Below are 17,733 nucleotides of genomic sequence, written 5' to 3'. Positions count from 1 at the left end.
TCATCCATATCCTGTAACATTTAAAAAATTTCTTTAAGTTGGTATTCACCTTTCTCTGGTGTCTCCTTGAGTAGCTTAATAATCGACCTTCTGAATTATTTTTCTGGCAATTCAGAGATTTCTTTTTGGTTTGGATTCATTGCTGGTGAGCTAGTGTGATCTTTTGGGAGTATTAAGAACCTTTTTTTATCATATTACCAGGATTGTTTTTCTGGTTCCTTCTCATTTGTGTAGACTATGTCAGAGGGAAGATTTGGGGCTGAAGGCTGCTATTCAGATTCTTTTGTCCCACAGGGTGCTCCCTTGATGTGGTGCTCTCCCTCTTCCCTTAGGGATGTGGCTTCCTGAGAGGCAAACTGCAGTGACTGTTATTTCTCTTCCGGATCTAGCCACCCAGCAGAGCTAATAGGCTCTAGCCTGGTACTGGGGAGTGTCTGCAAAGAGTCCTGTGATGTGATCTGTCTTCAGATCTCTCAGCCATGGATACCAGCACCTGCTCTGGTGGAGGTAGCAGGGGGTGAAATGGACTCTGTGAGGGTCCTTGGTTGTATTTTTGTTTAGTGTGCTAGTTTTGTGTTGATTGGCCTCTAGCCAGGAGGTGGCACTTTCAAGAGAGCATCAGCTGCAGTAGTATAGGGAGAACCAGGCAGTGGGCGGGCCCATGAAGCTCCCAAGAGATTATGTCCTTTGTGTTTGGCTACCAGGGCAGATAGAGAAAGACCATCAGGTGGGGGCAGGGTTAGGTGTGTCTGAGCTCAGACTTTCCTTGGGTGGGGGTTGCTGCAGCTGCTGTGGGGTACGGGGGTGTGGTTCTCAGGCCAATGAAGTTATGTTTCCAGGAGGATTATGGCTGCCTTTGCTTTGTCGTGCATGTTGCCAGGGAAGTGGGGGAAAGCTGGCAGTTACAGGCGTTACCAGCTCCCATGCAACCCGAGAGGCCCGGTTGCCCCATCCCCAGCTGTGCTGTTTATTTCCAGGCAGCGGGTGAGTGGGGCTGAGAACTTGCTGCAGGCTCCATGCCTCCCGACTGAGGAAGCAAGCAGGGCTTTCAGATTTCATGCCTCCCTGCCTGCCACAGCTTCTGTGCTTGTATCTGCACTCCCTGTTTGTCCCCTCCCCAGGTTCTGTCCAGGAGACTTTGTGTTTGGTGGAAATTGTTACAAAGTTCAGCTGGAAATTTCCTTCTCCTTGTGGTCTTTCCCCAATTTCACTGGCAGCCCTCCCCAAGGATACCTGAGAGACAGAGTCAGAAATGGCTTCCCTGGGGATGGAAAGTTACCCACAGGGCTCTTCCTGTTGCTTCCCCTACCCCTGTATTTGGCTCAGCTCTCTAAATTTGTCTCAGCTCCCAGGCAAGGTCAAATTCTTCTCCTGTGATCTGGACCTTCAGGTTCCCCAATGAAGATGTGTGTTTGGGGGCAAATGATCCCCCTTTCACACTTTCACACCTTGGGCACTCACAGTTTTCTGGCTGTCTCCCAGAGCCTGCAGCCTGCCTGTTTGTATACTGGGTTCTAATGTAAAATATATTTCTTCCCATAGGTTACAGTAAAAGGAAAAAAAAAAAAAAAGTAAGTCACTGCCTTATTTAATCATCATAAAAACTTTATAAGGCAGGAATTCTCTCCATTTTACAAATGAAACCAAGACTATTGAGTTAAATAATTTACCTTTGGTCATGTAGCTGGTTAGTGGTTGAGCCTGAATTTCATGCAAATTTTTTGACCTCAAAATAACTTCTTTTTGGGCTGGGCACAGTGGCTCATGCCTGTTATCCCAGCACTTTGGGAGGCCAAGGCCGGAGGATTGCTTGTGTCCAAGAGTTCAAGACCAGCCTGGGCAACATAGTAAGACCCTGTCTCCACAAAAAAATTAAAAATTAGCTGGGCATGGTGGTGTGCGCCTGTCATCACAGCTACTCAGGAGGCTGAGGTGGGAGGATCGCTTGAGCTTGGGAGTTTGAGCCATGATCGTGCCACTTCATCAGCCTGGGTGACAGAGTGAGACTTTGTCTCAAGGAAAAAAAAAATTATTTTGGCTTCTTTCAGAACGTTCAGACATGCTCTTTTATGATGTTTGGCCTGAGGGGAGAGTAGCTCAGTCTCCATAAGCCGACTTACTGTGGAAGCTCAGAAGTCAAGGAGAACACCCCTGTTTCTCTTCCCCTGTGGAAGAGAGCCAGAATGATTTTTCAGCCATCAAAGCTTTCTCATTGCATCTGCCTCTGATGTAAGGAATGCAGCAAATTTTAAAAGGCCTATGACTCAGAACCGTGCTCTGTTCATATGACTGTTTGATGAATACTGATTGAACTAGACCTTAGTAAACAGGAACTATTTGCATGCTATATGACTCCCTTGGCTGGAAGATATGGTATTCAATTAGCATTTTAATTAATAATTAAAAGTCCCTTTATCTCTTCCAATGGACTCATCTTATAAAAGGTGTTATTTTGACTGTAATATTGCCAATGTGCTTGTTTCTTGTGGCAAAATTAAAGCTTATCACAACTTCTGCAAACAGGATGAGATCACTCAAATGCTTGTCAGTGCTTGAGGAGAAAGCATATTCTTGTATCCTATTTAAGTGCTATTACATAATCTGAAAATTGGTTGAAGAGCTGTCAGGAAAAGATAGTTGATGAATATGGAGGATTTCGAAGAAAAGTGAGGTGCCAGATCGAGTGTTGAGGAATCCATTGTAGACTTGGTTTAAATGACTGTCTTTGGTTATGAATATTGTTTCTAAAGAGTAAAGTCACATGAGTACATTCCTGGTAATATACCAGAGGTCAAACAGCCCAACAAATGAAGAGTTTGAAATGTAGATAATTTAAAGATGAAGTACTAGCAGTCTGTGAGCAAGCCAGTATTGAAAGCGAACGTCACTGAGGTTATTGATGAATTAAAACTAATGGATAGGGGTGAGAAATAAATTAGATAAAAATGCAGCACAAAAAAGGAGAGAGATGCTATCTGGAATTCTCTGTCCCTTACATATTTAGTTAATTCTTGTTGATGTTGCTGTTGCTTTAGATGTTTGTGGTATAGATTACAAGACTTAGTATGTCAGTAGCCCTATACTTTATGATAATACTTGTTTTTTTTCAGCTTTTCTTAAATGAAATGTTGGTATATACATCTGTCTAGTCTGTTCAGCCCACTTATGCTTATGAGCATAATGCTTATTTAGCAATGTGAATTTGCTTCCATTTACCACTTAGCTCATAAGGTCTTTCAGAAGAGGGACCATGAGTCCTGTTGGCTTGCCCTAAAAGATAGTGTTAAGGCATATTCATAGATGGATCATTATATGATTATAATACTGATTTATTTATTTAGCAAATGCCTACATAATACTGTGCATTGAACACTGGTAAGTAAACTTTCATATACTAATTAATTTCATCCTCCCAACAACCCAATGCAATAGGTATAATCATTGTTCTCATTTTATCTAGAGGAAACTGAGGAACCTAGAGATTAAGTAACTCAATGTCATATAATTGGAGAATTGGGACTTGTACCCCAGCAATGCAGCTGTAGAGTCGGTGTGCTTACCATGACACCAGCCTTCTCTACCCTTTCTCTAACCCAAGAGTATCAACCACTGCCTGAGGTTGTGATCCTCCCTTTTGCCAGGCGTTTGTTGGAGGAACAGCCCTTCACCCTCTCCCATTTGGGATACTGAGCATGATGTTCCAAATTATATTGGTATGGTTTCCTCTTTCTGAATTTCTACCATATACCAGTTAGAGTAGTGCATATTAGCACCAGCACAATTGTAATCTTCTTATACTTTTTTTCAATATAGCAGGAGGGAATACAAATGCATACACTAAAGCACCAGTTTAACTGTAGCACCTGCAGTGCTCACTTACTACAGGGTGCATAACTTGATCTCATTTCTATTAAAAAGTATTTATCTTTTTTGTGTGGAGCTGTTTCCTAACTTGTTACACAATTAATTGCTCCCACCTACTCTATTGTGTTCCTTCAGGCTATAGACATCACAGGATAGACAGAAAATAACAAGATTCAAGGTAACAATCTGCATGCTGAAGGAAGAATTCTGCTTTCAGATTATGCTAAAAACATTTTCAGTATTTCAGACATCAAATTTTGAATTGTTTTTGAGGGACTGAGTATACAGAGACAATGGCTAGACAACAGAACTCTCACCCACAACCTCTAAAGCAACCATTCTAGGAGACCAAACCCTAACCTCTGTAACAATCAGTAAAGGATGGTCAGGACTTGGTCAATGACTGCTGGCTTCCCTAATTTTTGCCCCTGCCTCAAACTCAGGACCAATCAGATAAAACCAAATATGCTTCCCAAAATAATCACATAGCATACCCCTCTTCTAGGTAGCCTGTCTCCAACTTCCCCATGCCTGCAACCCCAATCAGAGCATACCTGAAGCCTCCCCTTTCTTTCACCTTGAAGATTTCTCATGTCTCTGCCAAATGCAAGTGATGATAGCTGACACCCTTGTGAAAGCAAAGTCTGAATAAATAAGTAGCCTCTCTTTGTATAGTCTTTATTTCCACACTTTCAATAGGTAAGTCTCCTCTTGCTCCATTTGCCAGAAAATTGCTTATTATATTAATTTCTCACTTTCCAATGGGGTCCATAAGAGATTTCCAAAAGGGTTGACTAACATCTAGATAGCTAACGGGTTATTTAGAGGTGTGTGTAAGTTGTGGCAAAATCAAAACTTACAAATATTAGTTTTCTTGTCTTAAAATATTTTGCTTCTTGTCTACTTGTAATCGGATGTGTTTGCCCTTCTTAGTATTATTTTAAAAATCAGAGAAACAAAGCAAAGATATATTAAGGAGAGTTTTATTGTAAAGATAGGCAGGATCTACAATTTTATGTTTTTCCAAGTGTATAAAAACTCTCAGAGTAGAGATTTATGTCTGTCGTACCAGCAGACAGATTATTTATAAATTGGGAAAGGGAAAGTTTACTTTTTGCCAAACTGAGGCAGAGGGGGTGGCACCTTAATATCTTGGCCTCTCTCCAGCTTCTTTTCACAATCCACCAGGTAATTGACTCCATCGATGACTATCTGAACAAGCTCAACCTTTGACAGTGAAGAAGATGAATGATTAATTTGAATAGAAGCATCTGCAGGGCATTGATTAACAGGAACAGCACTGTGATAAATGAGAACTTGCCACTTAGATGGACTTCACAACAATTCCTTCCTTCTCAGAGATGGAAGGCAGAGATATAAGTGTTTCTCTCAATCTTTCCATAGTTAAGATGGGGATACTACTTTGTATGTGAAAGCTTTTTTACTATATGAAAACCATTAGTTTGCATCTCAAACATTTTTTCCTACCAGTGTCTGCTATAAAATATCAGTTTGTCTAGAAGTAAGACTACAGTGACACCCTCATGTTATTCTTTGGCCTGGATCTGAATTCTGACCTGCCACTAATCTATCTGAGCACTGGATATGCTAATGTAGCTCAGATATCATCATTAATACAGTAGGTGTCTTCCTGAAAAATTAATGTCAAATGTTTGGCAACTAAATCATGTTTGTACTATGCTGGGCAAGCTTATTAATGAAATGAGTTTTACAAATTAAGATATACTTTCTAAAATTCCTGTTCTTAAAAAACTCTGTATAGAGCTTTGGTTTCCAAATATTTGTTTTCCTTAAACCAGAGCACATCTACTTAATTTCTTTTTCCCCTGGGATCACCTCCTAAGCAAATGACTTGCACTGCTCCCAAGGAAACCCACATTAAGAGAGAAATTAGTTAATTCCAGACATACATTATACAACTAAAGAATGAGCAGCAAGGATGGAAGGGACCATTGAATGTTAGCTCTCAGGCATCACATACTCCAGCTGCCTCCCTATCTATCTATCTCTTTATATACATAAGGAAACTTAGGCCCCAAGAGAGGGTTGAATCAGAATGTTAGTCACTACTAACTAAAACACATATTTTCTATTTATGCTTTTGATCCCTTCCAGTGTTGGTGAGAGTATGGTGAGATAGGTCTCTCACTCACTGCCAGTAGGACTCTATCTTGGTATAAATCTGGTAGAAAACTTGGTTATAAATAGGGAACCCTGGTTTTAACCCAGGAATTCCTTTCCTAGAAGTATTTCCTAACTAAATAACCAGAGTTGTGATTAGAATTATGTAGAGAGATGGTCAAACATAAAATCAGGAAAACATTAAATAGGTAATGGATTATCTTTACTGTGATTAAAAATCATGTTTGTGAAGAATACTTAATATTGTGGGAAAATGTTCATGATATAAGGCATTGGAAAAAAATTATAACCAGTATTTGGTTATAATACTAAACATGTATTATAACAATTTTTTAAAGTTTTTTGAGTAGTTTTTAAAAAGAATGAAGGGCCATTTAGAATATGTTCACAATGGTTATCAGGGTTGTTGGGTTAAATAAACAGGGTTGTTGGGTTAAATAAATGGTGTTTTTAAATTATTTTTTGGCATTTTCCTCACTTTTATAGTGACTGCCTAGTATAGTTAGACTTAACATTTTTAAAGCATTAACTACATTGTTTTCCAGTAATAAATATCTAGTTAATATTAGAATCAACAGGGATAGACTCCCAGATTTTCTTTATTCACTACACCACACATTATTCAGTAAATTTCAGAAGTTGTGGTATTATAGTTGCGTGTCCCTCAAGTACTTTACCAGAGCTGATAGCACACTGGCTGATCTAATTGTTTTGAGTGTTTCTTCCTTTCCTTTTCCTCAGTGTACTTACTGGTAGGGATATTGATAGGCAGTGAAATATTCAAAAACCGGTAAGGAAGAAGAGAGAACTTTCATAATCCACAGATTTAATAACCAGTCACTGAATTATTAAGAGTTTTGTTATGAGAAGAGGCTTTAAAATTGATGATGGGCATAATATGTCCAATGGGACCACATCCAGATAGGCTGGTATAACTTACCATGATCAGTATTTGCTTAGCATTCAGCTGCATGTTCCTTACATGTGATCTTTTTGCCTCATTCATTGTTTCAGGCCACACAAAGTCTATGAATCCTTTTCATCCTACATATTCATCACAGAATCCTAAGGATTTTATGAGCACAAACTTATCTAAACCTAGCACGTAACATAGTTGCCATCTTTAGCCTAAGAAATAAAAGTTTAGAAACCATCGAGTATCTAAGAACACCAAAGTGAAGATGATCATTTGTAGCCTTCACCAAAGAAAATTCAGAACCAAGAGAAAATTCCACTATTTTGCCACCCTCAGAGGGATAGCATAGATGTTCTGACTTAACAGTAATAAAAAAACTGCAGTCCTTTAGCATAGCAGAGCTCCTGCTCGCTGAGGATTGTTGGAATAGCTCTCATGGCAGGTCGGTGACAACAGTCCCACTGTGAATTCCTATACTTGCCTATAAATTCTCAGCTCACATTATGTTTCCCTTTATGCAGTTATTTCCCATGGAAGAATAATGGTACAGAATGAAAAGCTAACATAACTCAGGACTCAGTGGGCGAAGAGCAGGTCTCGAATTTTGTGAAAATGGCTAGGCTGTTTGCTTTTCTCTATTCTCTCTTAGGCTGATTTTGTTAGTTCATGTTAGGAAAGTGAGAGAGACGTTACCTCTGATCGACCAATTCTATCTATGTTGGAAATGTCGTACACATCTGCGACCGCGGCAGTGTCCACACCACCTGTGCCACGCTTCTGGAGTCTTAGGTTTTCCAGGATCTTAGAAAAGCGTGGGTCCTAGGACAAAGGGATAATACTTAAATGTGCTAAGAGGCAAAATTGATTCATAATCATTGGTGCATTTACTGACAAAAGACATATAGTGAGAGATAACAACAGTTTAACTTTTTATATATATATAACATATATATATTTATAATAGATATATATATTTAATATATAGATTAAATAAAGCGTTCTGGGATACATGTGCAGAACGTGCAGGTTTGTTAAATAGGTATACACGTGCCATGGTGGTTTGCTGCACCCATCAATCCATCATCAACCTTAGGTATTTCTCCTAATGCTATCCCTTCCCCAAACCCCCACCCCCCAACTGGCCCCAGTGTGTGATGTTTCCCTCCCTTTGTCCATGTGTTCTCATTGTTCAACTCCCACTTATGAGTGAGAACATACAGTGTTTGGTTTTCTGTTCTTGTGTTAGTTTGCTGAGAATGATGGTTTCCAGCTTCATCCATGTCCCTGCAAAGGACATGAACTCATCCTTTTTTATGGCTGCATAGTATTCCATGGTGTATGTGTGCCACATTTTCTTTATCCAGTCTATCATTGATGGGCATTTGGGTTGGTTCCAAGTCTTTGCTATTGTGAACAGTGACTCAATAAACACATGTGTGCATTTGTCTTTATAGAATGATTTATAATCCTTTGGGTATATACCCAGTAATGGGATGGCTGGGTCAAATGGTATTTCTGGTTCTAGATCCTTGAGGAATTGCCACACTGTCTTCCATAATGGTTGAACTAATTTACACTCCCACCAACAGTGTGAAAGCATTCCTATTTCTCCACGTCTTCTCCAGCAACTGTTTCCTGACTTTTTAATGATCACCATTCTAACTGGCCGTGAGATGGTATCTCGGTGTGGTTTTAATTTGCATTTATCTAATGACCAGTGATGATGAGCTTTTATTTCATGTTTTTTGGCCACATAAATGTCTTCTTTTGAGAAGTGTCTGTTCATATCCTTTGCCCACTTTTTGATGGGGTTGTTTTTTTCTTGTAAATTTGTTTAAGTTCCTTTTAGATTCTGGATATTAGCCCTTTGTCAGATGGATAGATTGCAAACATTTTCTCCCATTCTGTAGGTTGCCTTTTCACTCTGATAATTTATTTTGCTGTGCAGAAGCTCTTTAATAAGATCCCATTTGTCAATTCTGGCTTTTGTTGCCATTGCTTTTGGTGTTTTAGTCATGAAGTCTTTGCCCATGCCTATGTCCTGAATGGTATTGCCTAGGTTTTCTTCTAGGGTTTTTATGGTTTTTAGGTCTTATGTTTAAGTCTTTAATCCATCTTGAGTTACTTTTTGTATAAAGTGTAAGGAAGGGGTCCAGTTTCAGTTTTCTGCATATGGCTAGCCAGTTTTCCCAACACCATTTATTAAACAGGGAATCCTTTCCCCATTTCTAGTTTTTGCCAGGTTTTTCAAAGATCAGATGGTTGTAGATGTGTGGTGTTATTTCTGGGGCCTCTGTTGTGTTCCATTGGTCTATATATCTGTTTTGGTACAAGTACCATGCTGTTTTAGTTACTGTAGCCTTGTAGTATAGTTTGAAGTCAGGTAGCATGATGCCTCCAGCTTTGTTCTTTTTGCTTAGGATTGACTTGGCTATATGCGCTCCTTTTTGATTCCATATGAAATTTAAAGTAGTTTTTTCTAATTCTGTGAAGTCAATGGTAGCTTGATGGGGATAGCATTGAATCTATAAATTACTTTGGGCAGTATGGCCATTTTCACTATAATTGATTCTTCCTATCCATGAGCATGGAACGTTTTTCCATTTGTTTGTCTCCTCTTTTATTTCTGAGTAGTGGTTTGTAGTTCTCCTTGAAGAGGTCCTTCACATCCCTTGTAAGTTGTATTCCTAGGTATTGTATTCTCTTTGAAGCAATTGTGAATGGGAGTTCATTCATGATTTGGCTCTGTTTGTCTATTATTGGTGTATAGGAATGCTTGTGATTTTTGCACATTGATTTTGTATCCTGAGACTTTGATGAAGTTGCTTATCAACTTAAGATTTTGGGCTGAGATGATGGGGTTTTCTAAATATACAATCATGTCATCTGCAAACAGAGACAACTTGATTTCCTCTCTTCCTGTTTGAATACCCTTTATTTCTTTCTCTTGCCTGATTGCCCTGGCCAGAACTTCCAACACTATGTTGAATAGGAGTGGTGAGAGAGGGCATCCCTGTCTTGTGCAGTTTTCAAAGGGAATGCTTCCAGCTTTTGCCTATTGGCTGTGGGTTTGTCATAAATAGCTCTTATAATTTTGAGATATGTTCCATCAATACCTAGTTTATTGAGAACTTTTAGCATGAAGGCCTGCTGAATTTTGTCAAAGGCCTTTTCTGCATCTATTGAGATAATCATGTGGTTTTTGTCATTGGTTCTGTTTATGTGATGGTTTACGTTTATTGATTTGTGTATGTTGAACCAGCCTTGCATCTCAGAGATGAAGCTGAGTTGATTTTGGTGGATAAGCTTTTTGATGTGCTGCTGGATTCGGTTTGCCAGTATTTTATTGAGGATTTTCACATCAGTGTTCATCAGAGATATTGCCCTGAAATTTTTCTTTTTTTATTGTGTCTCTGCCAGGTTTTGGTATCAGGATGATGCTGGCCTCATACAATGAGTTAGGGAGGAGTCCCTCTTTTTCTATTGTTTGGAATAGTTTCAGAAGGACTGGTACCAGCTCCTCTTTGTACCTCTGGTAGAATTCAGCTGTGCATCTGTCTGGTCCTGGACTTTTTTTGGTTGGTGGCTATTAATTACTGCCTTAATTTCAGAACTTGTTTTTGGTCTATTCAGAGATTTGACTTCTTCCTGGTTTAGTCTTGGGAGGGTGTATGTGTCCAGGAATTTATCCATTTCTTCTAGATTTTCTAGTATATTTGCACAGAGGTGTTTATAGTATTCTCTGATGGTAGTTTGTATTTCTGTATGATCAGTGGTGATAGCCCCTTTATCACTTTTTATTGTGTCTATTTGATTCTTCTCTCTTTTTAGTCTGACTAGTGGTCTATTTTGTTAATCTTTTCAAAAAACCAGCTCCTGGATTCACTGATTTTTTGAAGGGTTTTTTGTGTCTTTGTGTCTCTATCTCCTTCAGTTCTGCTCTGATCTTAGTTATTTCTTGTCTTCTGCTAGCTTTTGAATTTGTTTGCTTTCACTTCTCTAGCTCTTTTAATTAGGGTGTCGATTTTAGATCTTTCCTGCTTTCTCCTGTGGGCATTTGGTGCTATAAATTTCCCTCTAAACACTGCTTTAGCTGTGTCCCAGAGATTCTGGTACATTGTGTCTTTGTTCTCATTGGTTTCAAAGAACTTATTTATTTCCGCCTTTATTTCATTATTTACCCAGTAGTCATTCAGGAGCAGGTTGTTCAACTTCCATGTATTCGTGTGGGTTTGAGTGAGTTTCTTAATCTTGAGTTCTAATTTGATTGCACTGTGGTCTGAGAGACTGTTATGATATCCGTTCTTTTGCATTTGCTGAGGAGTGTTTTACTTCCAATTGTGGGGTCGATTTTACAATAAGTGCAATGTGATGCTGAGAAGAATGTACATATTCTGTTGATTTTGGGTGGATAGTTCTATAGATGTGTATGAGGTCCACTTGGTCCAGAGCCGAGTTTAAGTCCTGAATATCCTTGTTAATTTTGTCTTGTTGATCTAATATTGACAATGGGGTGTTAAAGTCTCTCACTATTATTGTGTGGGAGTCTAAGTCTCATTGTAGGTCTCTAAGAAGAGTGCTGTAAGACAGCCTTCCTCCAAGTGTAGTCCCTTGACCAACAACCCCGGCATCACCTGGAAACTTGTTAGAAATGCGAATTCTGCAGGTGGGGCCTAGCAACTTGTGTTTTACCAAGTCCTTCAGGTGATCTCTTGCATGCTCAAGTTTGAGAACTGCTTGAACTAGGAGAGACAGAGAAAGGAGATAGAAAGAACGAGAGAGAGCAGAGCCTACCTATCCTGATTTGTTACATGAGGAAAAATGTAAAGGCCTTATTCTTGAAGCTACCATCTTTTTCTTACAGCCCCTTAACCTTTTATTCTAACTAATACAAATGTCTTTTGAGGCAAACTTAATTTTTTTCTTATTTTTATATTGTAGATAGAGAAAGTAAGGGTTAAGGAATGGGCAGTGATGTTTTCTCCCTCCACAAAGCAGTCGCATCTGAGCTGATCCTGGCCCATCAGGGCCACTGGGCACATAACAGTACCTTGCTGAGCTTTGGGATCCTAACGTGGACACCAGCTCGTAGTCCTGTTCCAAGGTTCGAAGGACAGGTCAAAATGTATCCTAGGCGCTCATTCCACATGAACTCCCAGCCTCGTTCTTGGATTAACCGTTCTACCTACAAGTAGAACCACAGTGAATAAATGACGGCATTTTCCAACATCCATTCATTCAGCACATCCCTAACACCAGGGAGAGAGATGTGTACCCTCCTCTGGCATGAATGAAATTAAGGTAAATTTATAGTACTCCTTTAAGAGAAAATAATACCTCTCCTACCAGACTATTAAATAATACCTCTCCTACCAGACTATTAAAATGGCCCAATTAAGTTAAATGAACCATGTAAAGCAGTGGTCCCCAACCATTTTGGCATCAGGGACTGGTGTCTTGAAAGCAATTTTTCCACAGATCGTAGGGAGGGAATGTTTTGGGATGAAACTGTTGTTCCACCTCAGATCATCAGGCATTAGTTTCTCATCAGGAGCACGCAACCTAGATCCCTCACATGCGCAGTTCACGATAGGGTTTGTGCTTCTATGAGAATCTCATGCCTCTGCTGATCTGACAGGAGGCAGACCTCAGGTAGTAATGCTGGCTTACCCACCACTCACCTCCTGCTGTGCGGCCCAGTTCCTAACAGGCCACAGACCTGTACCACGTCCGTGGCCCCGGGGTTGAGGACCCCTGATGTAAAGCAGTCAACATAGTACCTGGCCCGTACTAAGCACTTGTTGAATGTTAGTTGGTGGCATTTTTCATGCCAAGGGAGTAGGAGAATATAGGAATTATCAGCAGGTGAGTCTATGGTCAGGCTACATTCTCTATCATCTGTATGCTTAGAATAGCTCAGAGCGATATTAAATTTAAATAAATCAAAAAACAAGTAATGATCCATAATGATCCACAGACTTCCCCAAACCACAGTGGAATGGGGAGGTAAGCATAATAGCTTTCTAATAACAAGAGAAAGTCACCTATTTTCTGAAGCACTACCTTGGAAGTTGCACTCCAAAAAATGCCTTGAGGCTGGGCGTGGTGGCTCATGCCTGTAATCCCAGCACTTTGAGAGGCTGAGGCTGAGGCCAGCAGATCACCTGTGGTCAGGAGTTCGAGGCTAGTCTGGCCAACATGGTGAAACACCCCTCTCTACTAAAAATACAAAAATTAGCCAGGTGTGGTGGTGGCACCTGTAATCCCAGCTACTCTGGAGGCTGAGGCAGGATAATCACTTGAACCTGGGAGGTGGCAGTTGCAGTGAGCCGAGATCACGCCACTGCACTCCAGCCTGGGTGACGAGTGAAATTCCATCTCAAAAAAATTAAAAAGCTTTGATTTCTAGAAAAAAATTAGCTCCATCTTGGAAGTTACCATGGTGTCTTCTTTCAAGAACAAACAATACGGTAATTTTATTTTAATAAATATCCAGAAATCTCAGATAACATCTTACTTCTTTTAGTCCACGACAGAATCGCTCAAATACTCGTTTCATATTGCCTCCTTTTTCCATTGAGATTACCCTGGTGTGATCCTCCTCATTTATCCAGATGAGAAATGTCTTATCATAATTATGCCTAATGAAGAGAGAAATATGGTACTGAGTGTTAATTGCATTTGTTTCAACACATGAAAATTCCCATTACCTCCCTAGCTTGATTGCTTCATTTCACCGTCCTCATTTCCTAGATGGCCCTAATCTCTTAACTGTGCCTGAACAAGTATGACAAAATAATGTTACTTTGACAGAAGGAAGATTAAGACCAACTCTCACCCTAAAAGATGTCATGTTTTTACCAAACAAGAATATAATTCCCCCTAGGTCCTCTGACTAGGATGATAGTAATTCAACTATATAACATTTGGCTTTGACATTAGCAAGAATGTTTTGTCTCCTAAAAGATTCAACCAAAATCTTGTGCTCTAAAAAGCAGGTGGGGGTTACCTTCCACCCAAGATGTTGAAGGTACGCAACATTTCACACGTTTGCTCCATAGATCCTGCCTGTTCATCCCTACAGAGCAGCTGCACATGAACATTTTTATTTCTGCTCCTTCAGGCACATAATTCCTGCAAACCAGGTCATATTTCTACACATCTTAGAAACACCACAATGCTTAGACACACACACACACACTTTCCAAGTAGTCTTTTTCCGTTTAGCTCAGTCTGGGCATGCTGTCAACTGCAGTACACAGCAACTCCAGGTTAGGATAAGCAGGTGATCTCAAAGACATCCTCTACAGATATTGCAAATGTGAAAATGCTGCATCCATACCAGATTCCCCTGGCATCTGGCCAGTCACGGGCCATCCCAGCACATGTTAATAAAGGGGACACTGGCTTATCAAACAGAAAGTGGTCCTGTAGGCCAAAAGGGATAAAGCAGAGAGGAGAGACTGATGAGATCAAACAGGACTGCAAGTGCCAGGTGAACAAGTTCCAACCCACTTATCATGGCTGCTGTCTCTTAGGCAGTGGTTCTTAGCTTTGGCTGCCCACTAGAATAACCTGGGAGCTTCAAACAATGCCTACTTCCCATTCCCCAGAGATTCTGACCTAGTTGTTATAGACTGATCTGGGCATCAGGAGTTTTTAAAAACTCTTCGGGTGATTCTAGTGTGCAGCTAATGTTGGAAAACACTGGGTTAGTCCATTTGGAACTCATTAAATCACTGTGGAGCAGGTATACACTACCAACACCAACCCTATACAATGGCTGAGTGAGCAATGAATGAGGAATACTATCCTGAAAAGGCTGTTCTACACAGTGGTCATTCTCTGTTTCTAGCATTATTGCCTCATTATTTCATTAAAAAGTATTAGAGATGTACAGTAATGATCAATAAATATAGTTACCATTAATGCTGACTGTGCCAGGCTCTAGATTACAGGCTTTTATTTCCTTTAATCTCACAACTCTATGAAATAAGTGTAATTATTTTATAAATGAAGACAACAGATTCAGAGAGATCAAACAACCTGTCCAATTGGATGGTTGTAGGAAGTAGCAGAGTATAGATTCAAATCTAGACTTCTGTGACTCCCAAGCCTATGCCTTTAACCACTGCAATATACTACTCCACATATCAAAATCAAAGACTTTTTTTTTTGCAATGTGTATACTACTATTTCTTGCATAGTTACACACATACTCTACAGAGAGATATATTCAAATATGATTACACAGGTAAGAGACCAAGTGGATGTGGGGAGAGGAGTCCTACAGTCTCTAAGTGGGAGAGATCAGAGACTTCAGCCAGGAGAGGATTGTGACCTGCCACTGCCCAGGAGCAGCATGTCCCTTAAGCAGGAAACCAGGGTGGCTACTTGAGGTGGAGGAGGGCTTGTTCTGTAACTGGGCAGGCCATATAGTTGGCCTGTCTGGTTTGGAAATGAGGCATATTTCTTAGCATTTGCGTCTTTTGAAATGACAAAATTTTGTTTCTGCTTTTTTTTTTTTTTTTTAAGAGTTTAAAGTTACTTTTGAAAATGCCATCTTGTTTTAGCTGTGCTAAGACGAAAATAAGTAAGGGACTTGAGTTTTGTGCACTCTGGTGCTGGAGGGAAGCCGTGGTAGACATGGTGGAAGCAGCAGGAATCAACCCCACCAGGAAATGCAGAGGCTTGCTCCACAAGAGTCAGGGCAGGCCTCCCACCTGGAATTTCCTTTCTAGATTTTCCTAGCTTCCAGGATTTTCTTTGGCTGTGATAATGGAAACCATCTTCTGGACACAGACAGGATTTTCACACCTAACTGTTCCCATTTATCAACAAGCTAGGAGATCCTCCATTCATCTCCACCCTCCTAACCGCAGGCACCATATCTCCATATTGGAGTTTCCTATGCAGATTTTATCCATAGAATGTTTCAGTGGCTTGACAAGTAAAATGTGTGGCCTCATCTTTCTTCCTTACACTGAATAAGTAGATGCTCTTGGGCTGAGCTCAGGGGTGGAGCCCAGCAAGCTCCCAGCTAGGGTAAGGACTGAGCAGAGCACCAGGAGAGGCCTTCCTGTGTGGGTCAGAGCCCTTGGTCCAGTCCTTCCCCAGGGAGCCCCATCTGCTACTCACATCGATGAGCCGCTGCTGGTCCTGCTCCGTCATCTCGGACAGCTTGTAGTAGCGGCCAGCCAGGTCCCCCTTGAGGCCCTCCAGGGCAGTGATGGCCACGTTCTCTACCTCCCTTCGCTCGGCCCGGGTGCAGGCGGGCGGCAGGCTCAGCCCACGGATGCTGCGGCCAGTGCGCACCCGAGAAGACAGCACGTAATGCTCATCGAACTGCCCTTGGGTGATCTGCCAAGCAGACTGTGGGGTCACTGCGGCCAGCCTCGGACCACGGTCCTGCCACAGCCACAGTGGGTTCTAATCGCCAATCTGCAGTTTCCCTGGGGACCCTCAGGCACTGTGCACGACTGCACAATCCGTAAATTGGACACATTCCGGAAGTCTTGGGGCACAGACCTTCGACTAGTAAAGGGGAAAGCTGTTTTATATAGCGTGGTCTGGGGTCCTTGACCGTCACTGGGTGGTTTGGGATGAAAAAGGGAGTAGCTTTAGGAAAGGTTTAAAGTTCCCAATGACCAACCCTTCCCTAGTTGTATTTATTAAAGAAAACAGACTTTGGGACCCTCCTAACCTTCTCTGTGGCCCTCCAGAGGGAAGGCTGTGCCAGGGAAGTCACAGTGCTTTCCAGGGGTATCTGACTTACAGCAGGGAACCCCTCTCTCCAGGGGCCTTCCCCTTGGGCTCAGGAGTGCCAGCTTCGTGGGGAAGGAGAGGGAGGCTGGAGCCTACCTTGGATGCGTCCAGATCCGTTGTGTGCTTCATCACCCTGGGGTCGTAGCCGTTGTGTCTTAGTTTGATGACGGGGTCAAAAAGGTCAGCAAACACCTGCAGGAGGGAAGATGGGTGTTTCCTCTTTAATTGGTTCACCTACTATTCAAAGACCTTTCCGTTCACTTGCCCCTTGTATCTTAAAAGCCAAAGTTGATGCCCTTTCTCTGAAATTTTCAGGACTATCATTTAGGAAATGGATGTGAGAATGGATTGGTTAATAATAACAACAACAACAACAACAACAAGAGAGAAAGCCTTTTGAAGGCATCTTGCCCCTTGAGATAGGGTGGGGCTGGTGAGTTCTGTCATCTTAACCTCCCGCTGAGTGATTCTGCCAAAATCACTGCCATCAGATTGAGCAAGAAAATACTTGTGGTTAGGAATTTAAGGAGTTTCCTAGACGTGTTTGCTCTTGTGGGTTACAAGAAGCTACCTGATCAGAGGCTACCCAGTTTTATGCTCAAGGGAAAGTCAGATTCTAAATATTAAGCTACATATGAAATTTGTGGAAAAACCTGGCTACGCCAGAAGAAAAGTACATAGCAGCAGTTTGGGCAAAGCAGGGACCTCTCACCCGATGCGGACCTTCCCCAGCCCAAATGATCTCGTGCAAAATCTATTCTAAAAACAAAACTTCAGGCATATCCTTTATGTTAAAAAAAAAAAATTGTTAAAAGAAGTTGTAACAAAGCACCCTGCAGACTTTGGGAGCTGTGGGAAGTGGGGAGGGCTTTGGGTCTAGAGAGCTACTGCTAGCTTGGGACCCAAACTAGACCCAGGGTTGTGCACTGCAGTACGTAAATGAGCCAGCAGTCGTGTTTATTCAAGATGGCTCCCTCTCTTCTCTATGGCTGCCTTTCTAGGGAACTGCCTTCAGCTCCCTGCAA

General features: G+C 41.2%; 1 protein-coding gene across 4 annotated transcripts in view; it reads right to left on the bottom strand.

Moving 5' to 3' along the window:
* Positions 1–4,829: 4,829 nt before the first annotated feature.
* CKMT2 (creatine kinase, mitochondrial 2) overlaps positions 4,830–17,733 on the bottom strand; it is a 33,758-nt gene continuing 20,854 nt past the window's right edge. For all 4 annotated transcript variants that reach the window (XM_019027879.3, XM_004058630.4, XM_055386157.2 and 1 more), the window contains 7 exons: positions 16,805–16,900; positions 16,082–16,303; positions 14,286–14,371; positions 13,461–13,584; positions 11,994–12,128; positions 7,637–7,762; positions 4,830–5,091 (listed from right to left, as the gene is read on the bottom strand). In XM_019027879.3, the coding sequence (XP_018883424.2) occupies positions 4,972–5,091; positions 7,637–7,762; positions 11,994–12,128; positions 13,461–13,584; positions 14,286–14,371; positions 16,082–16,303; positions 16,805–16,900 (909 nt within the window). In that variant the 3' untranslated portion in view covers positions 4,830–4,971. The remainder of the gene's footprint in view (positions 5,092–7,636; positions 7,763–11,993; positions 12,129–13,460; positions 13,585–14,285; positions 14,372–16,081; positions 16,304–16,804; positions 16,901–17,733) is intronic.

The sequence above is a fragment of the Gorilla gorilla genome, chromosome 4 (assembly GCF_029281585.2).
Source record: "Gorilla gorilla gorilla isolate KB3781 chromosome 4, NHGRI_mGorGor1-v2.1_pri, whole genome shotgun sequence".
NCBI lineage: Eukaryota > Metazoa > Chordata > Mammalia > Primates > Hominidae > Gorilla > Gorilla gorilla.
This window is presented reverse-complemented; position numbering and strand designations above follow the sequence as displayed.